Genomic DNA, 25,522 nt, shown 5'->3' on the forward strand with positions numbered 1-25,522 from the left:
TTCAAGAAGCCAGAGTGCAAAAAAGAATATGAATATTTATTCAGTTATTTGTATAACTTTATCTTTTTATTTTTCCCCCTTTTTTTTAGCAGTGTGTATATTTCAGGTATACGTAATGTTCCAGAAATACATTATCTCTGTAGTCATTACAATAGCCATGTAAAGGAGATCAGTGGCATCTCGTTGCAGGGGATAATTATGGTGTATTATCCCTGTATTTTGTAGATCTTGAGAAGAGCGTTTTGCCGAAGAGCCCGTTTGGCTGAAGTCCACCCTGGCAGATTCGTGGTAGAATAGAAGCAATTTTGAACTGCTGGCTCTCAGTTCATGTTCTTGGTGCTTGTTTTGTGCCATTTTAATCTTTCTACTCTGGTTTTGACAGGTAAAGCTTGTCCGCTATATTGGCATCCAGCTACAGTGCAAGCTGAACGTTCCCCTGACTGACAGAACAGTTGAGTTGAACAGCTACCCGAGGTTCAGTGACTGGCTGTGTCTCGTGAATGTGAGGAGAGATGTCATACAGGTAAGATATTTGGTGGGGGTCTCCAAAACAGGCCTTCTCACGGACAGTGGCTGAGTTGGACCTTTAAGAATAACCAACTTTATTGAGGCATAAGCTTTCGAGAACCACAGCTCTCTTCGTCAGATGCATCTGATGAAGGGAGCTGTGGTTCTCGAAAGCTTATGCCTCAATAAAGTTGGTTAGTCTTAAAGGTGCTACTGGACTCTTTACTATTTTGCAACTACAGACTAACATGGCTAACTCCTGTAGATCTATGGCTGAGTTGGGTGCTCCTTGAAGCAAAGTGTGGCTTGTCTCTGTATTTCTGGGCTTGAGGGTGGTGATACTAAATTGCAGAATTAATTGCTTTAGCCATCAGCTGAATACAAGCGGATGAGTTTGAAAAAACACATACAAATAGTACTTGTATTTACATTGAAAGTTAGACCACTGGTCTATTCAGATCAATATTGTCTACTCAGACTTCAGTAGCCGTCCAGAATCAGAGCTGAAGGCCTTTTGCACCACCTGAACCTTTTAACTGGAGATGCCAGGGACTGAACTTGGGACCTTCTACTTACAAAGCAGGTGCTACACCACTGAGCCCTGGCGTCTCTCCTGTGTTGACATCAGGACAATCCAGAGTATTCAAGGATTCCTTTTTTGCACACCATACTGTTCTTGGGACAAGCCATGCAACAAGTAGTTTCCTGCTTGGTGTCTCTGAATTCTCCTTTGTATAGGTGTAAGATTCCCATTTATTTTTTCTCCTGCAAAAATTATTCTTATTAAAATAATTGGAGATTTCCCAGCATTCTCTGTGATGCAGACCAAAAGTAAATGCCTCTCCTAGGGGTGCAGCCGTCTTTGTGCCGGCAGCCTTCCTACAAACTGTACACCCGGCACAAAATCCAAAGCTTAAGGGAACAGGCTAGGTTAGAACTCTTTTGTATGGAGATGTATCATTTTATTTATTTGTTTGTTTTATTTATGTTATTTATTTTACGCTATTTATATTCCGCCTTTCTTACTGAGACTTAAGGTGGATTACATAGTGTGAGATTAGTACAATCAGTGGCAAGGACAAGGGCAGGCATTTCCATACAGTGTCAAGGACATTTCCATAAACAATGTCATGGGGTAAAAGAATATAAGTTTACAAAGATAATAGTATTTGCAGGGATCCAGTATGGAGTTGAGGAATTGCTGAAACAGAACATAATCAATTCTAGGACTTACATTGAACAACATAAAGCACAGGTAGGATATTTAAAGCAACAGATAATATGCAAGGCAACATAATGGTGAAATCTGTGGTTTCTAACTCATTAGCAAAACCTCTGGGATCCCTTTCCTACAATACCACCCTCTTAGCTGAGAAAAAAGGCCTTTTTGAATAATTCAGTTTTGCATTGTTTGCAGAAAGCCAGGAGGGCGGGGGCTCTCCTGTCCTCCTCCATAGAGTAGGGGCCACCACAGAGAAAGCAGTTTTTCACTACCTCCCCATACACACGTGTACTCTGATGTGGTACAGTCAGTGACTGCTTTTCACTTCTTCTATATACAAATTGTGTCTTGGATGCTGAGGGTTGGAAAAACCCATCCAGTGCCTAAGCAAAGAGCAGCTTAGATCTGAATGATAAGAAAAGCCCTACAGAAAGGTTACTAAGGTTTTCATATATATTCTCAGTCATTTTTACAACTGCTGTGCATGGCATGCCAGTATTGCATGTCTTTGCATAGTTTGTTCCTGGCTGAGATTTGAGTTTGGAACTTCATGGACTTAAGTGCCACACTAAAGACTTCTGTGACTTTCCTTGCAACTTTGTGTAAGTGCTTATTGCAGAACCTAGGAACAAATGGGATGGTTTTTAATTTCCTCTCTGTGCTATTTTTAACACCAAAATTTCTTTTTTGATTTTTGTATGTGTCTCTTCTGCCAAGTGAACCGGTGATTTAAAAAACAATCTTGCTATCTTTAGAGCCAGTGTGGTGTGCGGCTAGAGTGAAGGACTAGGATCTGGGAGGTAAAGGCAAAGGTGCAATCACCAAGTCATTACTGACCCATGGGGGGGATGTCACATCACGACGTTTTCTTGGCAGACTTTTTGTTACGGGGTGGTTTGCCATTGCCTTCCCCAGTCATCTACACTTTACCCCCAGGAAACTGGGTACTCATTTTACCAACCTTGGAAGGAGGGAAGGCTGAGTCAACCTTGAGCCGGCTACTTGAACCCGGCTTCCGCCAAGATTGAACTCAGGTCGTGAGCAGAGCTTGGGCTACAGTACTCCAGTTTACCACTCTATACCACGGGGCTCTGGGATCTGGGAGATCCAGGTTCAATTCTCGCTCTGCCATGGAAGCTTGCTGGGTGACCTTGGGCCAGTCATATACTTCTAGCCTAACCTACCTTACAGGGTTGTTGTGAGGATAAAATAAAGAGAAGGAGAATGATGTAAGCTGCTTTGAGTCTGCGTTGAGGAATAAGGTGGGATATAAATGAAGTAAAAAAATCTTTATCATGCGCATGTTCGACTTCCTTCTCAACTGTTTCCCAGTGCGGGATTCCCATTCATCATTTTGAAGTTAACAGCAATGTGCTCCTAGTCCCTATTAATGATTCTTTGGATTGTATCATTTCATACTTCAGGTGAGGACTAATTTTTTAAAAAAATCTTTTACATATAGCATCTCCTGTTTACAAAATTTGTCAATGAGAAGTTTCAAGTTGGAGCCTTTTTCTGAGGTGTACCAGTTTTGTATTTTGAGGCAATAATTAATGTGGTAATGTGCTTAAAACATTTGATCTCTCTCCTGAGGTACGAAATGGTGCTGCCTCCAAGCAGGTTGTTTCATATGGACTTCTTGCTTGTCTTTCTGTTTAGTTCTTAACGGATAAACAGGAAAGGGAAATTATCTAGTGCTTATTCCATGCAGCTGCACGTGATGGTCCTCATATGACTGTACTGACTTGGAAAGGATCACTGCACATGCTCAGAAGTGCCTTTACCACAACACAAATATCCCCTTGGTATGACTCGTTTAACTTGCTAATGTGAGGTCTTAGTGTTGTGTGACCAAAGTGTGTGTGATTTACAGTTGCTTAATACTTTGTATACACAAACAGTTCAGTTTTTAAAGATCTCAGTCAAAATCTAACCTGCCCCAAGGCAGTGAGAAGAGATTCTATTATTTGAAGGTTGGTTAGCTCTGGCTAGATTAAGCCTCATCAAATAGTTTCATTGTAGGGAAGATAGAACAGAACCTCAGAGAGATCTAGGAAGCTTGTATAACTCAAGGGCTGGTGCAGTCTGGTTGGCTCTGTGAAAATCATGTCTCATTTCTGCCTCTATGCTGTGGACTTGCAAATGTGGCCTCAGACTGTGCTTTCTTACCTGTAAAAAGGGAACAATAGGTATCCATTTGCAGAACTATTGAAAATTCAGATGGACTGCTTAGCACAGATTAAAAGTGAGAAATGGCTGCTTCTGTGATCACTGCTGTAAATCCTGTCTCTCTTCCCTTTTTCTTTCTACGTGTTTGATAAAAGCCCTCCCCTGCATCATCTCCTCCATAAGGCCCAGTGTGGTGTAGTGGTTAGAATGTTGGACTGGGATCTGGAAGGAGAATGGTGTAAGCCATTTTGGGTCCCTTTTGGAGAGGAATGAAGGAAATAAAAAATGGTGAGGGACAGAGCCATACCCTTTTAGAAGCAAAAGCTATACATCGTGCATTATTTTTTGTCTAGACTTGGCATATAATGCCGTGTGAAACTATTGTGGGATTTTAGATGGGGAGTTTTGGGGCTGGAGGAGATGTTTTGGTATAGAGATGATAATGCTTATTTACCCTTTCCCTCAGTTTTTAAACTGGCTGAACCACATTTGACTGCAGCATTGAAGAAGGAATTTCAGCCTGTGGGTTGGAAGACTTCCCCCCATCCCAAAGGGCAGACTGGAAATATTGATGGTTATTGCCAAGTAGTACAGCCACCTTCTTATCTCAATATCTGTGTTGACCAGGGCTTTTTTTCAGCGGGAACGTGGGGGAACGGAGTTCCGGAACCTCTTGAAAATGGTCACATGGCTGGTGGCCCCGCCCCCTGATCTCCAGACAGAGGGGAGTTGAGATTGCCTTCTGCACCACGGCTCGGAGGGCAATCTCAACTCCCCTCTGCCTGGAGATCAGGGGGCGGGGCCACCAGCCATGTGACCATTTTCTCTGAGGGCAACCCACTGAGTTCCACCACCTCTTTTCCCAGAAAAAAAGCCCTGGTGTTGACTAAAGGTCTGCCAATGTCAGTGTCTCCCACTAAATGCCCATGGGAAGGTACCCAAGCAAAATGTAGTGAAGACTCTGGCATGCAGTAATTCATCTGATTCTTCCCCCTGGAAGTAATAGAAATGGATTGTACGGTTGACTCCTCTTTTCCCCTCTGAAACTCCTGTGAGATTTTTGAAATAAGGATTTTATCCTGCCTTTCTGCCATGAGATGATGACTTGGCAACATGACATGAAAGCATTGCCAAATTCTGAAGCAGGATCCAGAATGGCAGCTGAATAAAAGCAGTCATGAAAAACGTCAATAGCATCTGAAATAAAAATAAGTCATAAAATCTGTACTTGGCAATAAGGACAGAGAACAGCTTCTTGGAATGACAGAAATAAATGCCTTCTGGAATAAAATAGATTGCACAAGTTTCTGAAAAACCAAAAGAGAAGGGGCCTGGTAGACTTATTGCGGCAGGGAGTTCCACAGTCTGGTGGTATGCCAGGCAGTCTCACCTCTGTTAATGCAGGGCATCTTAGATCATGGACAGTGTGTATATTGGTGGACGTTGTTTCTGGAACTCAGTGATGGATGTGATGGATTTCCAGTTACCTCTTTGCCCTCGGATTATTTAAATAAAGTGGAGTGATGGAAACCACTTTGGGCCCCCTTGTGGAGAGGAAGGCAGGGAATGAATGAATGAAGTAAATAAATTCTTATTCTTGAGCTTGTGTGCTCCTTCCCTTCTCCCCTTGTGCTCAGTACCAAGACTTCTTGGTCTAGGAAGTCTTGGCTCAAACAACAATCTAACATTCAGACTCATCCCTTACAACAAATTAATCTTCGTTTCTTGTCTGCAAAACTGGGATTCTGTGCCATGTTTTAGAATTCTGGTTTGTAAGCAAGAAATAAACAGCAGTTTATTAAAAGTGCCTGAATTTGGCCTGTGCAAGCGAAGACTAAACCTCCCGTTCTTGTCAGGAGTAAACCAGAGTTGGTTTGGTTGTTCTGAAATCTGAATGTGGGCAAAGGGGGAAACGCTCTCTGTACCTTATCTTTTAAATTCATTGGAGCTGATGTCACTTCCTTATCTCCTGCAACCTCCAGATATGTCTGTTACAATTGATGCAATTCATTCTTTAAAACATTTATGTAGTAAGCTTGTTGTGTGTGTGGGGTGGGGAGACAGAGGGAAAGATGTAGCTTGAACCTGGTCCGGGGTGGTACGGCCCAGGAGGAAGTTCCTGTGCTTAAGAATGTAAACCTTCAACATTCAAAGGATAAGGATTTGGACTGTGTGAGCATACAATTACATATATATATACACATACACACATAGATACTGGAACATTTCCCGAGGCTTGGGAAAGTGGCAGTGGGTTACCTGCACATTTCCAGACTGTCTGCACCCGTGGGATGTGTGTTTTCCAATGTTGGCCTTATTGTTAATCGTCTGTGCACAAGACCCAAGACATTAACATATTGATGTTTTTTCTTATAAAAAATCAGTACCGGAGCTGGACATATGGAAAAATATTTATGTGGGCTAGGTGATGAGCTTGTTTCATGTTTGTGGTAGAAAGTTTGGTAGTTTACACATTTGCTTTATTTAACAAAACTGGCCTCCTTACTTGTGCTCCTGATGGCTGTCCAGGAACAAGCAGGGCCTCTGGGGGGTGTCGGTGCCCTCCTAATTGTGCTGCCCCAGAGAAGGCTGAATGGAGAACTAGCCCCCTCATCCAGACTTCACCTATTTGTCAATGATGGATGGACACAGATACCCCACCCCCTTCCGAAAAATAGCTGCCTGGGAAGACATTGCACCATCCCTGGCCCCTTTCGGAATGGGGGTCTTGGCAAAGTGCCAGAAGGCAAAGACTGGCTTGTGTCTGTGTATGGGTGGGGGGGGGAAGAGTTTGGAGCCTGGGCACAATGACCCAAAGGGCCCTGTCCCACACGTCCACCCATTTTGTCCCTGAAAGTGCAGCACCACAGAGCGGGGGCCCCAGTAAAGACCCACGAGCCTGGGTAGATTCATAATGAGGGAACAGGCTTCCCAGAGCAGGGGGCTGGGAAGAGAAAGTGGCTTGTGAAATAGGGATCCAGGCAAGTCATGTGATTTGTTTCCCTATGACATTTGAGTTGGGTCTAGATGGTGTGAGAGAATCTTTGGGGGCTCACTCTGCTCTTGCAGTTTGGGTAGGGGGAGTTACTCTGGTGCTAAGGTTTTAGAAGGTCATCACCAGCTGTTTGATTTGGGATACAAAATGGAGTGAAGCTCCTCATGTGGGATCTCTTGCCTGGATTAACTCATGGTCTGTATCAATGCGCACACTTCCTGCTTCTGGTGAGCATTATTTACAGGGACGGTTGATTTGTGGTTTCTTCAAGAAGTCCTCCCTCCCTCTTCCGAAATCATAACTGAAATGTTTCTGCCCTTTTGTTGTTTAGAGTCAGTAGTTTTCCATGTATTCCATAGCAAAGATGCCGGTTGCCTTATCTCAACAGTATTGTTAAGACACTGTTGGGGGTTTCTAGAATTGCTTAAGCAAAGACAAGCCCCCACCCCCTTGTGTTGTGGAGGTCTCCTAGCAATCCTGTTCCCTGTGATAGCAGAATGCCAAGGGAAATTACTGTCTGTGTGTGTATTATGGCCTGGGACAACTGTTGTCTTAATGACGGCAACAATGACACAGCAGGAGATAAAACCTTAGGAGGCCATGTCTGATTGAGGCAGCTTAGAGAGTCACCTTGTGCTTATGTTGGCAATCAGGTGCCCTGCTGGGGCTGTTACTATGTTAGTCACACCTCGCTACTTGTGGGTGTGTGTGGGGGGGATCCTTGTGAGTAGATATTAAAGAACTGAGAGAGGTTTTACTTCCCCTTTTCGGCAAGCTATATACATAGGACGCTACTGTCTCCAATCATGCAGTTAAGAAAATTTAAGCAGCCGTAAGTTACTTCTTTTTAAAGAGGGACAGTGATGTCTGACAATTCCACTCTACTGCTACAGGCTGCTGAAGCCCAATGAAATTTTGTTTTGTGGGGAAGTGTCATCACACCCTCAGGAACAGTGTAGTGTAGTGTTGTGTGTGTGTGTGTGTGTGTGAGTGGATTGGGTGAAAGAGTTCTACTGGCTTCCTTATGAAGAGAAGATCAGTTTTAATGTAGCCAGGGCTCTTTTCGAGGGGGAACGCACGGGAACGCAGTTCCTCAAAGAGGCCACATGTCAGGGGGCCCCGCCCACCTGACTCTCGGCCATTTTGGGCCCGTTTTGGCCTGGATTGGGGCTGAAACGGCCTGGTTCGGGCATCTGACACGTGGTGGATCACTCTCCCGCTCATCAGCAGCTTGATCCTGACCATTTTGGGACCCTTCTCGGCCATTTTCAGCCCCTTTTTGCCATTTTGTGCCCAATTTCAGCCCTGAATGGCCAGGATTGGGTCCAAAACAGCCAGAACAGGTGATGTCAGGGAGTGTGACATATGCAAATCAGTCATGCTAATGACACATTTCTGATGATGGCAAGGGACATGGCATATGCTAATGAGTTATGCTAATGAGTTCCTCCCGCTCTTTTTCTACGAAATGATCCCTAAATGTAGCTATGGTCTTTGTTGGGCCCAATGTCAAAGACTTGCTTTTGTTCCACTGGGCTTGCTTTGGATAATTAATCTGGTGGGGGAAAGCTATAGGGCCATAAAAACATTAAGGAGACCTGCCCCCACTGTACAAGATTGCTGAGAGGATAAAATGAGGAAAGTATGACCATGTTTACAGGCCTGCACCCTTGGAGGAAGGAATGGGATAGATCTATTTAATGTATGGAATGCAATTTAAAGAAATGTCGCTAGTTAAGAGGGTATATGCTGTAATTATGAACATGTTTTATACATTCTGATAGGCAACAGCTCTCCACAGTAGTAGGCAAAAAAGCAGGGGGGAGTATTCTCAACACCTGCTATCAGAGGGCTTTTAACTTGAGATGCCAAGGCCTTGTAGCTTTCCTAGTACATGAATCTGCCCAATTTTTTAATCAGAGTGTTGATATATCTAACCCAGCTGTGTCAGAGGGCTCTCCTGGGCTGTGAGAAGAGCTTTCCCAACAAACAACTGCTCTTCAAATCCTTTAACTGGAGATGCCCAGAACTGATCCTTGGACTTCCCGCATCCAAAGCCAGTGGTGATCTATGCCCCCCCCTTCCCCTAGACTGATGCTCTTCATCCAAGGAGTTTGGGGCAATGTATATGGTCCCCCATTTTCCTTTTAACTTCACGTCAACCCTATGAGGTAGAGTAGTCCGAGAGGGTGACTGACGCAGTGAATATCATGGTGGTAGTGGGCATTTGACGCAGGTCTTTCTAGTCCTGGTCTGATACTCTTGCCACCTCACAAGCCAGTTCTTTTTGTGCATAGATGTAGTATCGGAAGTTGAGGCAATCTATCATTTGATGCTTTGATAGTTCCTTTCTGATTCTTCCAGTTCTGAAGCAAAGATGCAGCGGTCTCCATCTATAGATTTACAACATATATTTTAGAATTATAGCATAGGACCATTTTTAGGGAAGCATGCATCTTTCATCTAAAGAAGTACATCCCCTTGTTTTTATATTGGTGCAGGATGAGCTATTGCAAAGTACATGAGCGTTCCATGCTCTGAATGAAAAGTAACTTTGCAAGTGTGTTTGTGCGCATTTGCTCATATGTGCGCACACAGGTGAGAAGAAAGAACTGGGAGTGTTCCAAGTGTACAATTGTATGTCTTTATTTTTTTTAAAGACGATCTGTGAACTGTTGGAGGGTCTGAATTCTTTTCTTTTCTTACAGACTTTTCCAGCTTGGATTTCCCCCCTACTCCCAGCTTCTTCATTTAAACTCAGGCTGCTTTTTCGCACTCCTGCTTTCCTGCCAATTCCAAAAATAAATCTGCCAGGCAGAGTAGGTTGGAAAGCCCCTAGGCCCACCCCACCCCCTCCCTTCAGAAATAGCCTATCGGCTACAATTCAGAATATCTGCTGACTCCTCCAGTATGTCAGGAGGCCTGTATTGTGCTGCCTGACTGGCCTGCTCCAGCCGGGGATCCCTTGCTGAAAACTCTGGGCTGCTAGTTGCACCCTGTTTCTTTTTATAAATGTTAAAACCTTGAAAGCCTGTATTTAAAAGGAGACTAATGACAGCTTGTAAAATCCTTTAAGTTCGGGAAGAGATTACTGTGGTAACAGTGGTAACAATGCAGTGTTTATGGAGCTGGGCAACAGCTAAAACACCCACTGGTGTGACAAACAGCCAGCCGGTCATGCTGCGCAGCGTGCGAGGCCTCCTCTGTCCAGAGGCTGTGGTTCCTCAGGTAGGTAAGAGAATCGGCAGCACTCTCGGAGGTTTCTGTTACTGAAGTAAATAAAACAAACTAATGGCGGTGGGTGGGGGGGACGACGACGACAGGGAATTGGAATGCTATCTTGCTAATTTGTGAAAAGCCAAAAGCATGAAATTCTTGCAGTGTGAGGTTTAGGATAAAGGGTGACTGTGAAAGGGAAAGAGGGGCTAAAGCTGATGGACAAGATGCCAAATGCGATGTTAGGATTCTGTCTCACTTAGATCCAGGTGGGTGGCCGTGTTAGTCTGTCTGTAGCAGTAGAAAAGAGCAAGAGTCCAGTAACACCTAGAAGACTAACAAAATTTGTGTTAGGCTAAGAGCTCTCGTGAGTCACAGCTCACTCCTTCAGATAAGCTTCACTTTGTGAGCTGTGACTCACGAAAAGATTTTGTTAATCTTATAGGTGCTACTGGACACTTGCGCTGCAGGACTTCAGTATGGGTGTGTGTTGGTTTTACATGCTTCCTAAGCATAAGAAACAAACAAACCCTGCATGTAACCAAGGGTAGTAAAGTTTAGTACAGTCCTTCCCAGCTGTGCTACTTTGCTACATACTGGGACCATTTTTTTATGGAGGAATGGTTCTGGATGACTCTGGTCCGATCTGATTCAGATACAGGCGTGCACTTAAGAAGCCCTGAGCATCTAGTTAGCTTTTCTGTATAAAATCATTTAATTCCTGGCAAGAGGTACACCTCAACAATGTTTTTAGGTTTGTTATGGGTCTAGTGCACAAGTGATACTATTTGAGAATCTCTGCTTCCTTTTCATCCTTTATTACAGCATAACAGTATTTCATCTTTAACACTGACTCAACTGAAAAATGCCCACCTGAATCAACTGAAAATTATACCATCCGTTACTGTTACAAAGATAAGTAAAAGAGAGCAGTTACATGAGTATCGTACCCCAAAATAAGCAGATCTCAAGCAAGGAGACCCTTCTAGGAAGAAGCTCTCGATCAATTTAGCTTTCCATAGTTACAGTTTTTTTAAATCATTTCCTAGCAATATCGAGTGGTTTCTGTGTGCAGAAAAATCCTCCCTGATCTTTTTGATCAAGTCTAGCAGCTGTTCCCCTGTATTTCTGTCCATATCCGTGATAGAACAAATGGGCCCCCACATTTGTGCGCAGGCCAGCATGTATCAAAGAGGAGTGGGCCTGAGCACGTACTGCTTGTGACCGTATGCATTGGTGTAACCTACACACAACAAGTGCAGAAACATGGGCTCGATTCCTGTGATCAGGAACACCACTATTCCCGATTGTGAAGACAGGGCCTATGCATTTTCAGATTGCTCTGTGTATGCAGGGAACATGGTACTGTGACCAAGTTTGGGAAGATGTACGCAGGATGTGATGGGGCAGTGTACTCGAACCCCCTTTTCTTATATACATGTTGCATGTACACCAGTTTGGGATGGAAACGGGAACAAATTCTATGAGCATACATTTTGTATACATGTTTCAGTGTTCAGCAGAATACTCATAGGTAAGTGGCAGGACTAGCCCATTTATTTGTGAGTAGGGAATCAGGGTTAGCATGTTGAGTTTCGTTGCCCTGATATGCACATTGGCTATCCATAAATATGTCACGTGCACAGTTGTGGGGGGGGGGGGCGTGTTTAGATGATGAGAGAACAGTAGGCTTAAGGCCTACTGAGTTCATGACTGAAGTGAGATTTGAACCGAACATTTTGTGATAGAAGAATCAGCACCATTTGATACAGACGCTGATCTCATCAGTATATAACAGTATATATCCTGCTTTTTCAAAGAGCGTTCTTCCAACATCATCTGAATACGAAACATCACACACTGTTGTGCACATGCAGACTTTAAAAAGAAATTTGTAAACCCCCCCAAACACTCCTCAGTGCAGTTAGCCTTTTTCTTTTAATTGCTTGGTTACAAAGTACAACATTTTATAGTAACAAGTGTGTGTAGAAGGGATCCACTTAACACTTTTGGTACTATTTGCACATTATCAAACCAGGAAGTTTATGATGAAGGTTTGCTCAAAAGGATGTGCCATGGAAGCTTGCTGGGTGATCCTGACCCAGTCATGCACACTGAAACGACCTTACAGGGTTGTTGTGAGGATAAAGCAGAGAAGAGAACAATGGAAGCTGCTTTCAGTCCCTCTTAGGGAAAAAGATGACGTATAAATAAAAAATTAACAAAGGGATGCTTACAGTCTTGAATTCATCAAGACCTATGGGATGGTACCCTAAAAAGTCACACTTGGCCCCTGGCGGACAGTTGCCGACTCTTGTGCCAAGACTCTAGGCTAGCTGTCTTTTGCAGCGTGTTTTCCAAATCTAGCTCCCAAGTACTATGCTTGGTTTTTGTAAAAGTTACCAACTTTTGTTTTAGATACCAAACAGTTAAATCCAGTGTCTGAAGACAAAGTTTTTCTACTAGCCACTTGAGTAAGTTAACACCTACAAGTTAAGTACATACCAAAAACCGGGAAATGTGAGTGTGAAATTAGTACTGAACACTCCAACTTCTCACAGATGGAAAATAGGGACATAATAATAAATAATAACAGTGTGCTTATATACTGCGCTCCTGGACAGATAAGTGCCACAGTCAGAGCGATGAACAAAGTCAGTGTTGTTGTTATCCCCACAATACAGCTGGGGCTGAGAGGAGTGGCTTGCCTGAGGCCTCCTCCAGGGTTCATGGCGGTAGTGGGAGTTGAACCAGCAGAGTGCTGATTTGCAGTCTAGCCACTTAACCACTATGTTACCACAGGGAGACACCTGTAACACCCTCTCTTCTCTTACGAAAGACTTCTGCCCAAGTTTCTTCCTTTCTCCTAGTTACACCTCCTGTGTGGTGTATTCAGTTTGCTCTGCAACCGTCTGTCCTGCTCTGCTCTGTTTTAAAAGCCAAGAAGGCGGCTTTAAGGTGACAGGGATGCCAGCAAAGCGTAATTGTTCTGCCCTCTGTTCTGTGGGAAATGCAGCGTGAAACATGTAAGTGGCAGGCAAGGGGTGATTCTGCATGTGCCGCCTTAGTGTTGAAGCACATGCAATTACATGGATGTGCAGTACGGATGAGATGCACCCACCACCCCTGCACTTGGCAGTGTTAACCCCTCTGTTCTTATATATGGTTCTGGCAGCAAGACTGTTATATGCACACTTTGGGAAGAGTTCGACGCTGCCGACAGTGGAGGAACGCTGACAAAGCCATTCACAGTGATGGCAAAACTTAATTCACTGATAAGGGGAAAAGTCAGTAAGTTTATTTGTTGATGAATGGAAGCCCCTAATAGACTTTTTACAAGAGACAGACAATAATGATTTGATGATTTGTGGATTTATGGACTAAGTAATTTGGATGTTAGAAAAAAGAGAGTTTTTAAATCATAACTTAGAGTAAGCGTAAATTTGAAAATGATACCAATATTTGTTGTGGAAAAAATCGGATACCTTTTTTAAAAGTTAATATAGTTTGTTTTTTCTTTTGGTGTTGTTTCTTTGTATTATTTGCATGTTCTGTTATTCTGGTATGTTGCTTAGTTGTTTTTGCTTGTTTGATTAATTTTTCTGCAATCGTAGTTTCAGGTTCTGTCTTTTTATTATATAAAACTCTTCATTAAAAGAAAAACACTTAGCACTGTAACCCCCCAGGGAGCTGAACCTTGATGGTAAGGCTGGGAACTCTCACTACCAAATTTTAAAAAATAGCACCCCCCAACATCTCCCCCAAAGGCGAAAATTGGTACAATATTGGGGCAGTGATTCACAGGGGACAGGCCCCCCAAAATATGCCAGTTGAAACACACCATATCTGATTAAATAGATGAAGTTGAAAAGTCGGCTCTAGAATTGAGATAAAAAGACCATTTTCTGTAGTTCCCAGAGTCTGAATTTGGAGTTATCCCTGAGGGGCACAGGAGTTGAAGAGAGAATTATTTCCTGTGCTATTTCTGTACGTTTTGACTTTGTGTTTAGATGTGTTCCTTGGTGTTTGTCTGTGTTTTAACTGCGTATTGGTTCTGACTTGCTGCAGGATGCTTTTTCGGTCTGTCCTTGCAGTTTTCACTGTCTTGTTAGCTTCCTTGATTCTGAGAAGATAAGCAGGGCATAAATATTTTTTTCAAAAGAAAAAGTAACTGTTGGAGACCTCTTGTTAAAAATAAAACCAAACATTTCTTCTCTTAAGCAATGCAGGAAAATACCCCCCCTCCCCCCCCGGCTTGGCTATTTTGCCCCCACCCGCAACACAATTTTGCATCTCTGCTTGTTTCTGTGACAGATTTCAGACCAGTTTGCAAGAGCTCCTTCTCTTCAAGGCATGCCTGAGCTGGCCCAGCTCTTCCGGAGCAGGGGTTCTAGTCAATCAAGTTCGACAGTCTGTTTTTAGCATTCTGTAGCTGAGAGCTTGGAGTAATTTGGGAGCTCTCTTGGCGAAGTCGTGGTCTGCGAAGGGACATCATTGGCCGACAAAGTGCTCCAACAGTGCTGGGGCAAAGCCCTGTGTTTGCTGGGAAGTCTTGCATGTCTTGAGCTGGTGGGTCATTTGATTTTTCCCCCCTTTCCTTTTTTTGCTTGGGAATTTACATTGCATCTAAGAAAGGACCTGGGTTTGGCCTTGTTTTGTTCACAGCATTTGTATGTTGCCTTTCAAAGTGAAAGTAACTTGCTACTGGATTAAAAAACAAACATAATTGTACTCTGCAGTGTGAGCCAATCTGTGTTGAACATGCCAAAGTTTGGTGCAAGGGCTCAGTGGATCTCTGTCCTGGAATGCATTTTTGGTACTCGGTCTCTGTCCTGTGATGTGAGAAATAAGGGTTCCTTGGAGCAAGTACGGAAAGCCTTTTTTTGTGACTGGCTGGGCAGTCAACACTAGCCTGCAAATATATGTATCTGAGGTTAAGGGGCAAGGTATGCAGGGACGAATGGCTGCTGGATGGGATTATATCCCCGAACCTCTATGTTGAAAACGAAGTACTTGTCTGAGTCTTATAGTCAACTGAAGGCGGGGAATCTTTTTAAGCTGGGACCTTGGCATCTGAAGTGGTGATGCTACCTTTTGTGGGTGACCTTTTTATTGATGTGTCTTTTCGTGTATTGGAATCTTGCCTGAGTAGGCATCGGACGCAGCAGCGGCACAGAAGGGGCCAGGAGGTCCTTCTTCTTGACAGGCGTGAGCAGTTTGTTGGGGGAAGCTCCAGTATCTCTTTGATCTATCTTGGGTGCTGTTCCGAAGGTGTGAGTATAGAAGGCAATTTTTGGCCAATCTCCAGCCTAGCAGGGCTGGAGACAGATCCACATGCAGTGCTGGTTGCCTTATGTGGTGTAAACACAGACATATTCTTAGAATTCTAAAGGAATGTGGACCTTCCTTTAGACTGGTAAAGGGATGTAAAAACATGGTCAAATTTGCCTTTCCTGATTTGTATGCCCCATGTTGGTAAGTTACCATTTGGTAAATGCCTGTTGCTGGTCACTTGCCAGTGGTTTGAACTAGGATCTGGGAGACCCACGTTTGAATCCCCACCCTGTGAGGGAGTTCACTTGGTGACCTTGGGCTAGTCACATGCTCTCAGCATAACCTACCTCACAGGGCTGTTGTATTAAATGGAGGAGGAGAGAACCATGTATATGCCTCCATGAGCTCCTTGGAGAACAGGCAGTACAAAATTGTACTAGATTTCTTTTTTACTAGAAGACGGGATTTTTTTCATGCCAAGCAGCTCCAACCGCCTGTTAATAAATCTCTTTACGCTAATAAATGCTGAAGATTTTAATGACATATTCTGATGGACTGTCCTGTAAACAGTGGAAATCTTATTGAACATCGTTTCTGCTTTTGCGATTTAGGCATTGTGTACACATTCAGATTTTCATAAGGGCTAATGTGGTGGTCTGCAACCTACAGCTCTAGAGCCAAACATGGAGCAGTATGTAACCTAGTGTGGTGGTGGAGACACAACTCTGTGTCAAGTCATGCTGTCAAGTCATAGCTGACTTACGATGACCCCTGGTGGGGTTTTCAAGGCAAGAGGCTAACAGAAGTATTTTGCCATTGCCTGCCTCTGCAACCCTGGTCTTTGTTTGAGGTCTACTAACCAAGGCTGACCCTGCTTAGCTTCTGAAATCTGACGAGATCAGGCTTGCCTGGGAATGTAACCTAGTGTGGCTATTTAAAAAAGAAAGATTTGAGTTACGGTCTGTTGGAGGGGTGGTGAGATGCTAAAAGATCTAGCATGTAAAAGGAATGGTAGGCAAAAATGTTAATGGTGCTAACAGACTTTTAAGAGAAGTTTTACAGAAAGGAAAATGAGAGGGGAACAGTTGCTGGCCATCCGAGTACAAACCAGGCACAATGTTTGCTAGTACACTAAAGGACTGGCAACAACTCATGTTTTTGCTGCAGAAACTTTAATCAGCAATGTCAAATTACACAAATGGGCTCTATTATACTGCCCTTAGTTGATCTCTTGTTCTGAATTTTACTGCAGTTTGGCTCTGTAATTACAAAAGGCTGCCGACCCTTGGGTTTTATGCTATGTCAAGATAGCTGTATTCTGGAGGTAGGTGCCATCTTCTGCAACTTTTTGATTCCTCCTTAGGATTGCGGCCCGCGTGCTGCCCTGCCTATGTTGTGCACAGACTTCACAAGCCAGCATGGTGTTTCCAACCTCACAGATTATCACTTCTTCCATCCAGCTGTTGACAAACTCAGCTTGACCCACGTCTCGCACTCCCGAGCTGAATCTGTCCCAACAAAACCCCAAAATGCTGCTCCTTAACTTGTTGGGTGAATGCTGGCAAGGCAGAAAGGCAGATGTGGGAGAGGAGTGAATCTGTTACATAATGGGATTAGCAGCTTTGCTGACAGCAAAGCATATGAGAGAGGATCCTTCCAAGACTGACATGTGTTTAAAGTAGCTTTTATTCTGACCTGATTAGTGCTCCTGCCATTAAATACTTTATCATCAGTGCTTGGTGATGTTCTCTTAGTATCCTTGGAGTGGGCATGGCAGACTACACGGAGAACAAATAGGGATGAAGCTATTGCTTACAATTTTTTTAAAAAATTTCCAGCTCCCATTGTTATTGTTGTGTTTGTAAACATGCAAGTGCAAAAGGAGCTCCAGGTGCCCTTGATGGTTTTCAGACTTAGCAGCTTCAGAGACTCCTTTTCTCGGCTGCTTCTGCGCAGATATTTTTCTGTGTCTTTGCTTCTAAACTAGGATAATTGTTTTGAGCATCCACACAACTTTGCCCCTTTCATCTTCTACTGTCCAGGTTTTCCTTGTCCTTGGCTGACTCTGAAAAAACACAGTCCAAGTGCATTAGGAAGCAGTCTGGATGAGAAGGTGCACCTTTTGGAAGGTCTTTCCCACGTTGGTGCTGCCTTTCTCCTGCCAGGCCCTCACAGCCTCCATTTCCCCTGCCAGTCCATTGAATACTAGATGACCATTTTTAAAGAAAAATCAGGAATTGCAGTGTAATGACATAGCAATTACCAATTTTTATTTTTTAAAGCTCACCAGTGCCTCAGCAGGAAAAAATGCAGGGAAATGGCAGCCAATTGAGAAAGCGGGATTCGTTGTTGCCTGTGCGGATGTCTTTGCATCTGGAATGGTAATTAATGCAAAGCAGAGAATCCTCACCATCAGATTTTGTCTGTGATGGAAATCCATGCATTGCAGAGGATTCTCTGTTGCCCTGTGTGAACGTACCCACTGATTTCCTGCAGAAGTGTAATTGCAGGAGGTGATCGGATGCAGTGAGCATGCTGTCCGTCTGGGAAGCTTGTCTTCCATAATTGATCTCATTAAGAAATCACTAATAAAATTTGAAGGAAATCTAGGGTTTGCTGGAACATCTCGCATGAGTTGAGCGTGCGCCTAGAATGCTCCATGGAACCCCCTGTGTGAATAGAGAGTCCTCTGTGAGCCCATCCAACCTTCTCCTAATAAGGAAGCTGTCCACTATTTACGGATCTCCTCATTGAGATCCCTATGAAAGAGCCAGTGTGGCAGCTAGAGTGCTGGACTTTGATCAGAAGGGCCTGAGTTCAAATCCCCATTCAGCCATAAAGGCAATCGGGTGACCTTGGGCTAGTTGCTCTCATTCACACACACACAGAGCACTGTTTTAAGGATAAAATGTGAAGGGGGAACTCCAGACATGCCACCTATGGCTTCTTAGAAGAAGGGTGGAATAAAAATGGCGTAGATCACTGGATCGCGGAGTCTCAAAACTGCTGTAGTCTGTAGTTTTCACTCAGACCTTATTTGGGGGCAGGCAGTCATCTGGGGCATTCGTTCCCAGCCTTTTGGATATGGTAGACCCACAAGTTCAAATGTACTTGGTATAGTGACCCAATCAGGTTGGTCCAAGATTTTCTGATGTCCTAGGCAAAGTATGGCCTTGATGCCCATCTAGTCCAGCATTCAATTTTCTGCTGTGGCAAACCGTATGTTTTTGAGAAACCAACAAACACCATATCCTGCTATGAATTCCAGGAAAGAGGCACCCCGAAATACACAGCCTTTGCAAAAGAGGATTCTATTTCAGCCTTTAACCACTCTCTCCTTCTCCATTACTCCCTTGAAGATTCTGGGAAATTCACTCTAGCAACCATCAGGACACATTTTACTTGATTCTGTATCAATGAACATGTATATGTTCATTGATAAAGAACATGTATATGCAGTGAAGAAAAAAATACCAACTAATGTATGACATGGAAAATACTGTGCCCAGGCTCAGGTCTTAGTTTCCAAAATAAAGGTCAAAGTCTTGCCATAAATTAAGCGCTGAAGTTGGTTCTTATAGGAGTCACTTCACACATGATGGTTTTCCTACAGAAATTTTATTCTGCATAGGAAAATGTATATAGCTGTAAACGTTACTACTTGCCTGATGGCTCCTTCCTCCCTCTAATTATCATTGCAAAGGATGGGGAAAGCAAGAATGTGAGAAGCTGGCGTAGAGGAGAAAGAGAGAAAGAGAGCAGTGCAGAGGGCAGTGGTTGCCACGAGGAGTGGCTGGCCTGCGACCCGCTTTCAGAGGCGTTGAGACACACTTCTGGGTCCTGACCCACAGTTTGGAGTAGTGGTTAGGAGCAGCGGGACTCTGATCTGGAGGCCCGGGTTTGATTCCCCACTCCTCCGCTTGAAGCCAGCTGGGTGACCTTGGGTCAGTCACAGCTTCCCGGAGCTCTCTCAGCCCCACCTACCTCACAGGGTGATTGTTGTGGGGATAATAATAACATACTTGGTAAACTAGTCTGAGTGGCCGTTAAGTTGTCCTGAAGGGCGGTATATCAATTGAATGTTGTTGTTGTTGTTGTTATGTGGGGCATCAGACTTGAGAGGTGTCCATCACAAACTATTGAGCTATCTTCTCAGCAAACTTAAATTGCATGGCTCAGATAAATCACACTTGCAGTTAGCACATTGACATCATAAAAAGGGATATAAAATAGGTGTTCCAAAAAATATGGAAGGGGCACCGTTTTGATTAGGGCAGACCCTGTTTTCACTTCAGCCATCTGTAAGGACCCCTCGATTTTCCTTCAGCTTTCAGCCTTACGCGCGGGGGGGGGGGGGGGCGGCGGCGGGGGGGGTGTTCTCTGAGCACTGCTGGGGAGACATCTGGTGGCCTGTTGGTGTTCTCAGAGGGCCATTTTTTAATTTTACTTCTTTATCCCAGTGGCTTTTGGTTCATTTTGGAAATCTGTTTGACATCAGCACCATCAAATTCAATGAAGTCTGCACTATTTGTGTGCCCAGATTGTAATGCAGTTCCACTGTGAGGTCACTGCTAAAATTATGGACTCCTGTGTGACCAAGATGCCCATTCTTTCTCTCTGAACTACCCAATGCCCTGCATTTGGTTATGGTTTAGGATTCTGAGCCCACCCCCACCTTGGCAGCAAAAGTTGTGGAATGTGGAGATGTATATATAATGTAACGATGGAATGATTTAGGGTGCTAGCCATTGTGGAGGGGAGGAATTCCGCACAGGACTCCCACTGAAAATGGCAGCCATGTACTCTTTATTTCATCCTCAGGACCCTCATAACAAATGTTCAATGTGAATGGCTATGGATCTTGTCAGGGAATCATAGACAAGTGGGCTTCAGTCTTAGCATTCAGTGCAGACTTAGGACCCTCAGTCTTCCTCTGCTTATGGCCTCCCACTTCGAAGGCACTGGCATTTGGCTCCTGTGCGCATGTTTCTCTTAAATGTGCTGTCTGTGCCTGGAATGCAGATGGGTTTCGTAAATGATGTCTTCCTCTGCTAGGAAGGGTCTGTTTCCTGGTTTGTGGTTGGATGAGGATGGTTATTACTTTAAATTGCTGCTGATGAATGTGATGAATGAGGCTGGCTGGCAAAAACGAATGCTCTGTAATAGGTGTGGTATGGAACATTAGCGTAGTGCGTGTCATAAAGCTTATGACAGCTCTCATTTAATTTTTTTTAAAAGTATCTCTCGTGTATGGACCAAACTTCAGATCTAGTCTAAATGATATCATTTGATTTAAGTCAGTGATTCTGTTTTAAAATTGGAGGGTAGGCGAGGTCTGGAAAAAATGCTGGGGGGGGGGGGGAGTTCCTCAAAGGGCTCCAAGGCTCGAGTCCTCTGACCAAGATACCTTCTGATGGATGTACACCAGAACGCACACTGCAGTTGCCTAGACATCCTCAGTCTTACTTTACACCTTTATTATTCAAACAGAGGAAGACAACAGGCTGCAGCTGTTGCCACTTCTCTTCACTGTCACTCCCAGCAAAGGGGGGGGGGTACAAGCTGTTGTGGGTTCTGCCTCTTGGACTGAGGAGGGTGGTTGCTGCTGCTGCTCCCCCTACTTTCCTGAGCAAGCCAGAGGGGGCCTGATCTTGCTACCACCACACTGTGGCAAGTTGGCTGTCTCTGGGGGGCTGCTGTTATGTCAGGGGCCAGGAGTGGGCTCTTGGTAGCTGCCCACCTGAGTCTGATTTGCTACTCACCTGCTCTACTACCTGAGTCTGATTTGGGGAGCTTAAGAAGGACTGAGTAGTTCCCTGGGTGTGAGTGACTTCAGAATGTAGAGTCCACGTTTTCCCTGTTCTCTTCTTTTGCTGATGCCTGTATTGGATTAGCATCTCCCAGATTTTTGCAGCCAGCGGCTGGCTGTATGCACATAACTGCACAGAGGCATTTCCATACATTCTGCTGTGGAACTGATCATTGGTGCTGGGTTGGGGGGGCAGGGTACCAATTAGAATAAATTTAAAAGATTGCATGTGAAATCCTAATGTTGGAAGGATGCTGGTTTGAGTCCAAGCATAAAAATGGGCCTTGGATTCCATGCCTTCTTAATGCCCTGGAATTTTAAACTGTGTTGGGAGAGCTAGAAACTTGATAACGCTGTGGCTTGATAACGATTCATCTATACCTTGTGAAATTGGTTTGATTTTGTCTTGGCAGGTGCTGTGTTCCACTCTCCTTTTAGGTGGGAGTTGACTATGGTTCTGAGTAGAGATGGGCACGAACCACAAAAAAACTGAACCATGAGGTTTGTGGATTTTCCCAAACCAGGAACCAGGAACTGGCACGAACTGGGGCAAGTTTGTAGTTCGTGGGGTTTAAATGCGCCTTTCAGGCCGCTTAGCAGCGGCAGGGAATGGGGCATTTGACAGTTTAAAGGGCCCTTTCCTGCCTTGCAAGTGGCAGGGCCCTTTAAACTATCAGCTGGCAGGTGGTGAGGGGGGGATCCCCCCCTGCCACCTGCCAGCTGATAGTTTAAAGGGCCCTGCTGCTTGTAAGCTGCAGGAAAAGTTTATATGGCCATTTCCTTGGGGAAATGTGGCCATTTCCATGGGGAAATCTATCATCCCACAATCTAAATGTGTTTAAAAAAATCTCCATTGTTGAATTGCTATGAGATTAAATTAGAATGTTTGAGCTTTCAGATAACTAAAGCTGGATCTTTGCTAAGGGCTTTAGTCAAATCAGATGAAATCTACTTAAATGTGTCCACAAGGACCTGGAAATAATTAATTTTGATAGATGCTAAAAATCTTTCATTTGAGAAGCTCACCATACAAAACAGCAGTTCACCAAGTTTCATGAGCAAGTGACACAACAAGCTGATGTATATTCATGCTATTTATATGTTGCACTTTCAAGGCATGATGAACTTTAAATTTTAAAAATCCCTGTTTTTGAAATTTTCAATTTCCAAATGAAGCATTGAGGTTGGAGCTGCATACCATCAGTTGTTTCCTGTCTTTTAGGCTTTTAAGGAGCTCTCAAGACTGAGCTTGTGGGGGCTATCACTGAGTATCCTTGAAACGATCCTGCAAAGTAATCAGAGGAACTGTATAAGTGGCCCAAAGGGGGGGGGGTTGTACCCAGATTCCTGTGAGCCAGGTCTGGCCAATTTGCATGCAATCCAAACTTTTGGTTAGCACCACAGGACAGAGCCTCACATGCTCTTTCCTCACCTCATCTTTTCACGTCCTCCAATTCAATGAGTTACTTCCTGTTCAGTACAAACCACAGTTTCTTTCTCTCATCTTCTCCCATCCCCAGTAACTCTTGCATGTTTGTGGGGTAGAACTGCCAACCACAGTGTAAATCCAGCTGCCGTTATTCTGCCCTCCCTTGGGTAAATTTGACAGACAGCTAGAGAGTTTTTCAAGGGGAAAGCTGTCTTCAGAGCTGAGATCTGAACCTCACTCTTCTGAAGCGTTTTGTCCACTGTGGAAATAGTCTGCTGGACCAAATGGGCCATCTAGCAAATTTTTCGTTCTTAAGTAAGTAAGAATAAATCTGTATCAACTCTGGCCTGACAAACTGGGCTTTGATGTAGCCCTTCCTCAAGGAATTAGATCTGAGGATGGAGTCTGTTCTTACTTTTGTCAGGAAAGCCTTTAGGTTCTAGTGGCCAGCAGTATCTTGGGTGTGGTAGAAGTCACACTACAGAAATAAACCTTATCAGGCTAATCTCCCACTGATCTGGCTCACCGTTCTTTTTAATATTAAGCTGCCACATATGTGCCAGTCCATAAGTGGCTGTTTATAGAAAGCCTCTTAAGTTGTTGCATTCTCCTTTTCCCTTCCCACTGAGCTTATCCTGTGTGTGTGTGTGTGTGTGTGTGCGCGCGCATGTGCGTGCGTGCGTGTGCGCACGCGCTTTGGATATCATGAGGACTGGCAGTGGGGTTGGAAATCCTGTCTGAGCTCTTCCTATTCAAGGTCGTTGAGATTGTTTAACTATAATCTTCTTTTCTGTGCTTATACTTTTTCCTGCAACTTGCTACTTGAGCCTTCATTCTAAAATTAAATTCCTGTAAAGGGGACAGGGGAAATCTTGGGCCTAGTTTTCGCTGAAGTAGTAAACCTGTGCCATGGGGATTGATACAATTGGCAGCTCTTTTATTTTGAAAAAATTCCTTCTTCTAGAAAAGTAGTATGTCAAGGACAAGTCTAACTTGCGACACTTCTCTGACATCCTTATTTTCGAAGCACGAGGAATGTTGTATGGCGGAGCATTCAGGCATGTTAAGCCCCACGCGCAGTCTGAAGTGGCGCAACTCACACTGGTGATGGATCCACACATCGTCAGACATTGATTGCCTTCTTTTGTGCTATAGCCATAGTTTACAGCCGGATTGTCTTGTCCCCCTCAGAAAGTCCAATTGTGAATTATTGCTTTGGCTCAACTGTAGCACGACAGGAGCACAATATCCTGTCACGTGTGGATGCTACTTGCTGCTCAAGTGACAACTATGTTGGTTTAGGGCCAAACCTCGAGTGACAGCAGCTGCCACAGGTCCATCCCATGGCCACCAATGCCATTTTAAAAGCAGTTGTAGTTCTTAAAAATCTGTATTTGGATTGTGCCCATGGTGAGGCGGACCCCGGAGCTCTTGGTTCTCCCTGTACCGTTCCAGGTGCCAAAACAGCTCCCATTGCGGTTTCAGTACCTGAAGAGGCATGCAGGGGGAGGGGACTATAGCTTTTGGGGCCACCTTACTGTCCACATGATCTGGATTGGGCCCTGTGGTGATTTTTAAAGAACTACAACTGCTTTTAAAATGGCGACGGCAGCCACAGGATAGACCCATGGCCACTGTCACTTGTAGTTTGGCTTTGAGTTACTGCTTTTGTGTTTGGGAAGGGAAATGTGTCTGCAGCACTGGCTGCTGCCGTCACAATCTCTGCGTTGCTTCCAGTCTTGTCATTTTCTCTTGTGGCAAGGCCGGTTTATTGTGCCTGCTGGTACCATAGCACCCCACCCCCATTAGCCTTCATAAATCTTATAAGCAGCATGGCACGCGCTGGATAAAACCTAATGCTGATTAAGGAGCCAGATCCTGCCAGGCTTGTGGTGAGACCCTTCGCAGCTTCAGACAACTGAATCTTTCCCTCTTCTGCTAGCCCTTCCCCAAAGGATTTGCTTGTTTTTTATACAGGGCAACATGTAAAAAAATTAGCATATACCTTCTCCCCCCTCAGGACCTCCTGATTTGCTCCAGCTGAGATTGCAGCCAAAGGATTTGGATCTTACTGACTTTCAAGGCCCACTTTCTCCAAATAAGACTCCCTCTGCCTCTTGCAGCCAGTGGGAAAAGATTGCCAAATGAGTAGGATTGTCCCCTCTGGGTTAAGGAACTCCTGGAGATTTGGGGAGGGGGCTTGGGGAGGGAGGGGTTAAAGGATGGGAAGGACATCAGAGTATAACGCCATAGAGTCCACCCTCCAAAGCGGCCATTTTCTCCAGGGGAACTGATCTGTGTAGTCTGGAGCTGTTATAATTCTGGGAGTTCTCCTGGCCATTTCTGGAGGTTGGGAGCCCTACAAATGAGGGAGGTAATGGAGGCCTGTAGGCGTCTCTCTACAAAGGGGTGCAGGGTGCCACCACATGATTAAACCCCCAAAATATACCTGCCTCTCAGAGGTATATTGCGGACATGAATCACTTAGACAGATCTTCAGACATTATCTCGCCTATGTGTATGTAGACCCGAAGCTGCTGTCTGCTGAGTCAGCCCATCACAAGGCCAGCCTTGCCTGCTCTTGCAGTGGCTCTGCAGGGTGTCAGGTGGAGGCCTTTCCCATCTCCCAGTGGAGATGCTGAGGGGATTGAGCTGCTGAGGGCAAAGCATCTGCCACGGGAGTAGCATGGGTGTGGGCAGGGCTTTTTTTCTGGGGGAAGAGGTGGTGGAACTCAGAGAAAATGGTCACATGGCCGGTGGCCCCGTCCCCTGATCTCCTGACAGAGGGGAGTGTAGATTGCCCTCTGTACTGCCAAGCGGCATGGAGGGCAATCTAAACTCCCCTCTGTCTGGAGATCGGGGGGGGGGCACCAGCCATGTGGCCATTTTCAAGAGGTTCCG

At 44.6% G+C, this 25,522-nt stretch overlaps 1 protein-coding gene across 1 annotated transcript in view; it reads left to right on the forward strand.

Moving 5' to 3' along the window:
* KSR1 (kinase suppressor of ras 1) overlaps positions 1-25,522 on the forward strand; it is a 158,270-nt gene that overhangs the window by 62,262 nt on the left and 70,486 nt on the right. Inside the window, exon 2 of the mRNA XM_055001393.1 lies at positions 383-523. Coding sequence (XP_054857368.1) covers positions 383-523 — 141 coding nt within the window. The remainder of the gene's footprint in view (positions 1-382; positions 524-25,522) is intronic.

The sequence above is a fragment of the Eublepharis macularius genome, chromosome 17 (genome assembly GCF_028583425.1).
Source record: "Eublepharis macularius isolate TG4126 chromosome 17, MPM_Emac_v1.0, whole genome shotgun sequence".
Lineage (NCBI taxonomy): Eukaryota > Metazoa > Chordata > Lepidosauria > Squamata > Eublepharidae > Eublepharis > Eublepharis macularius.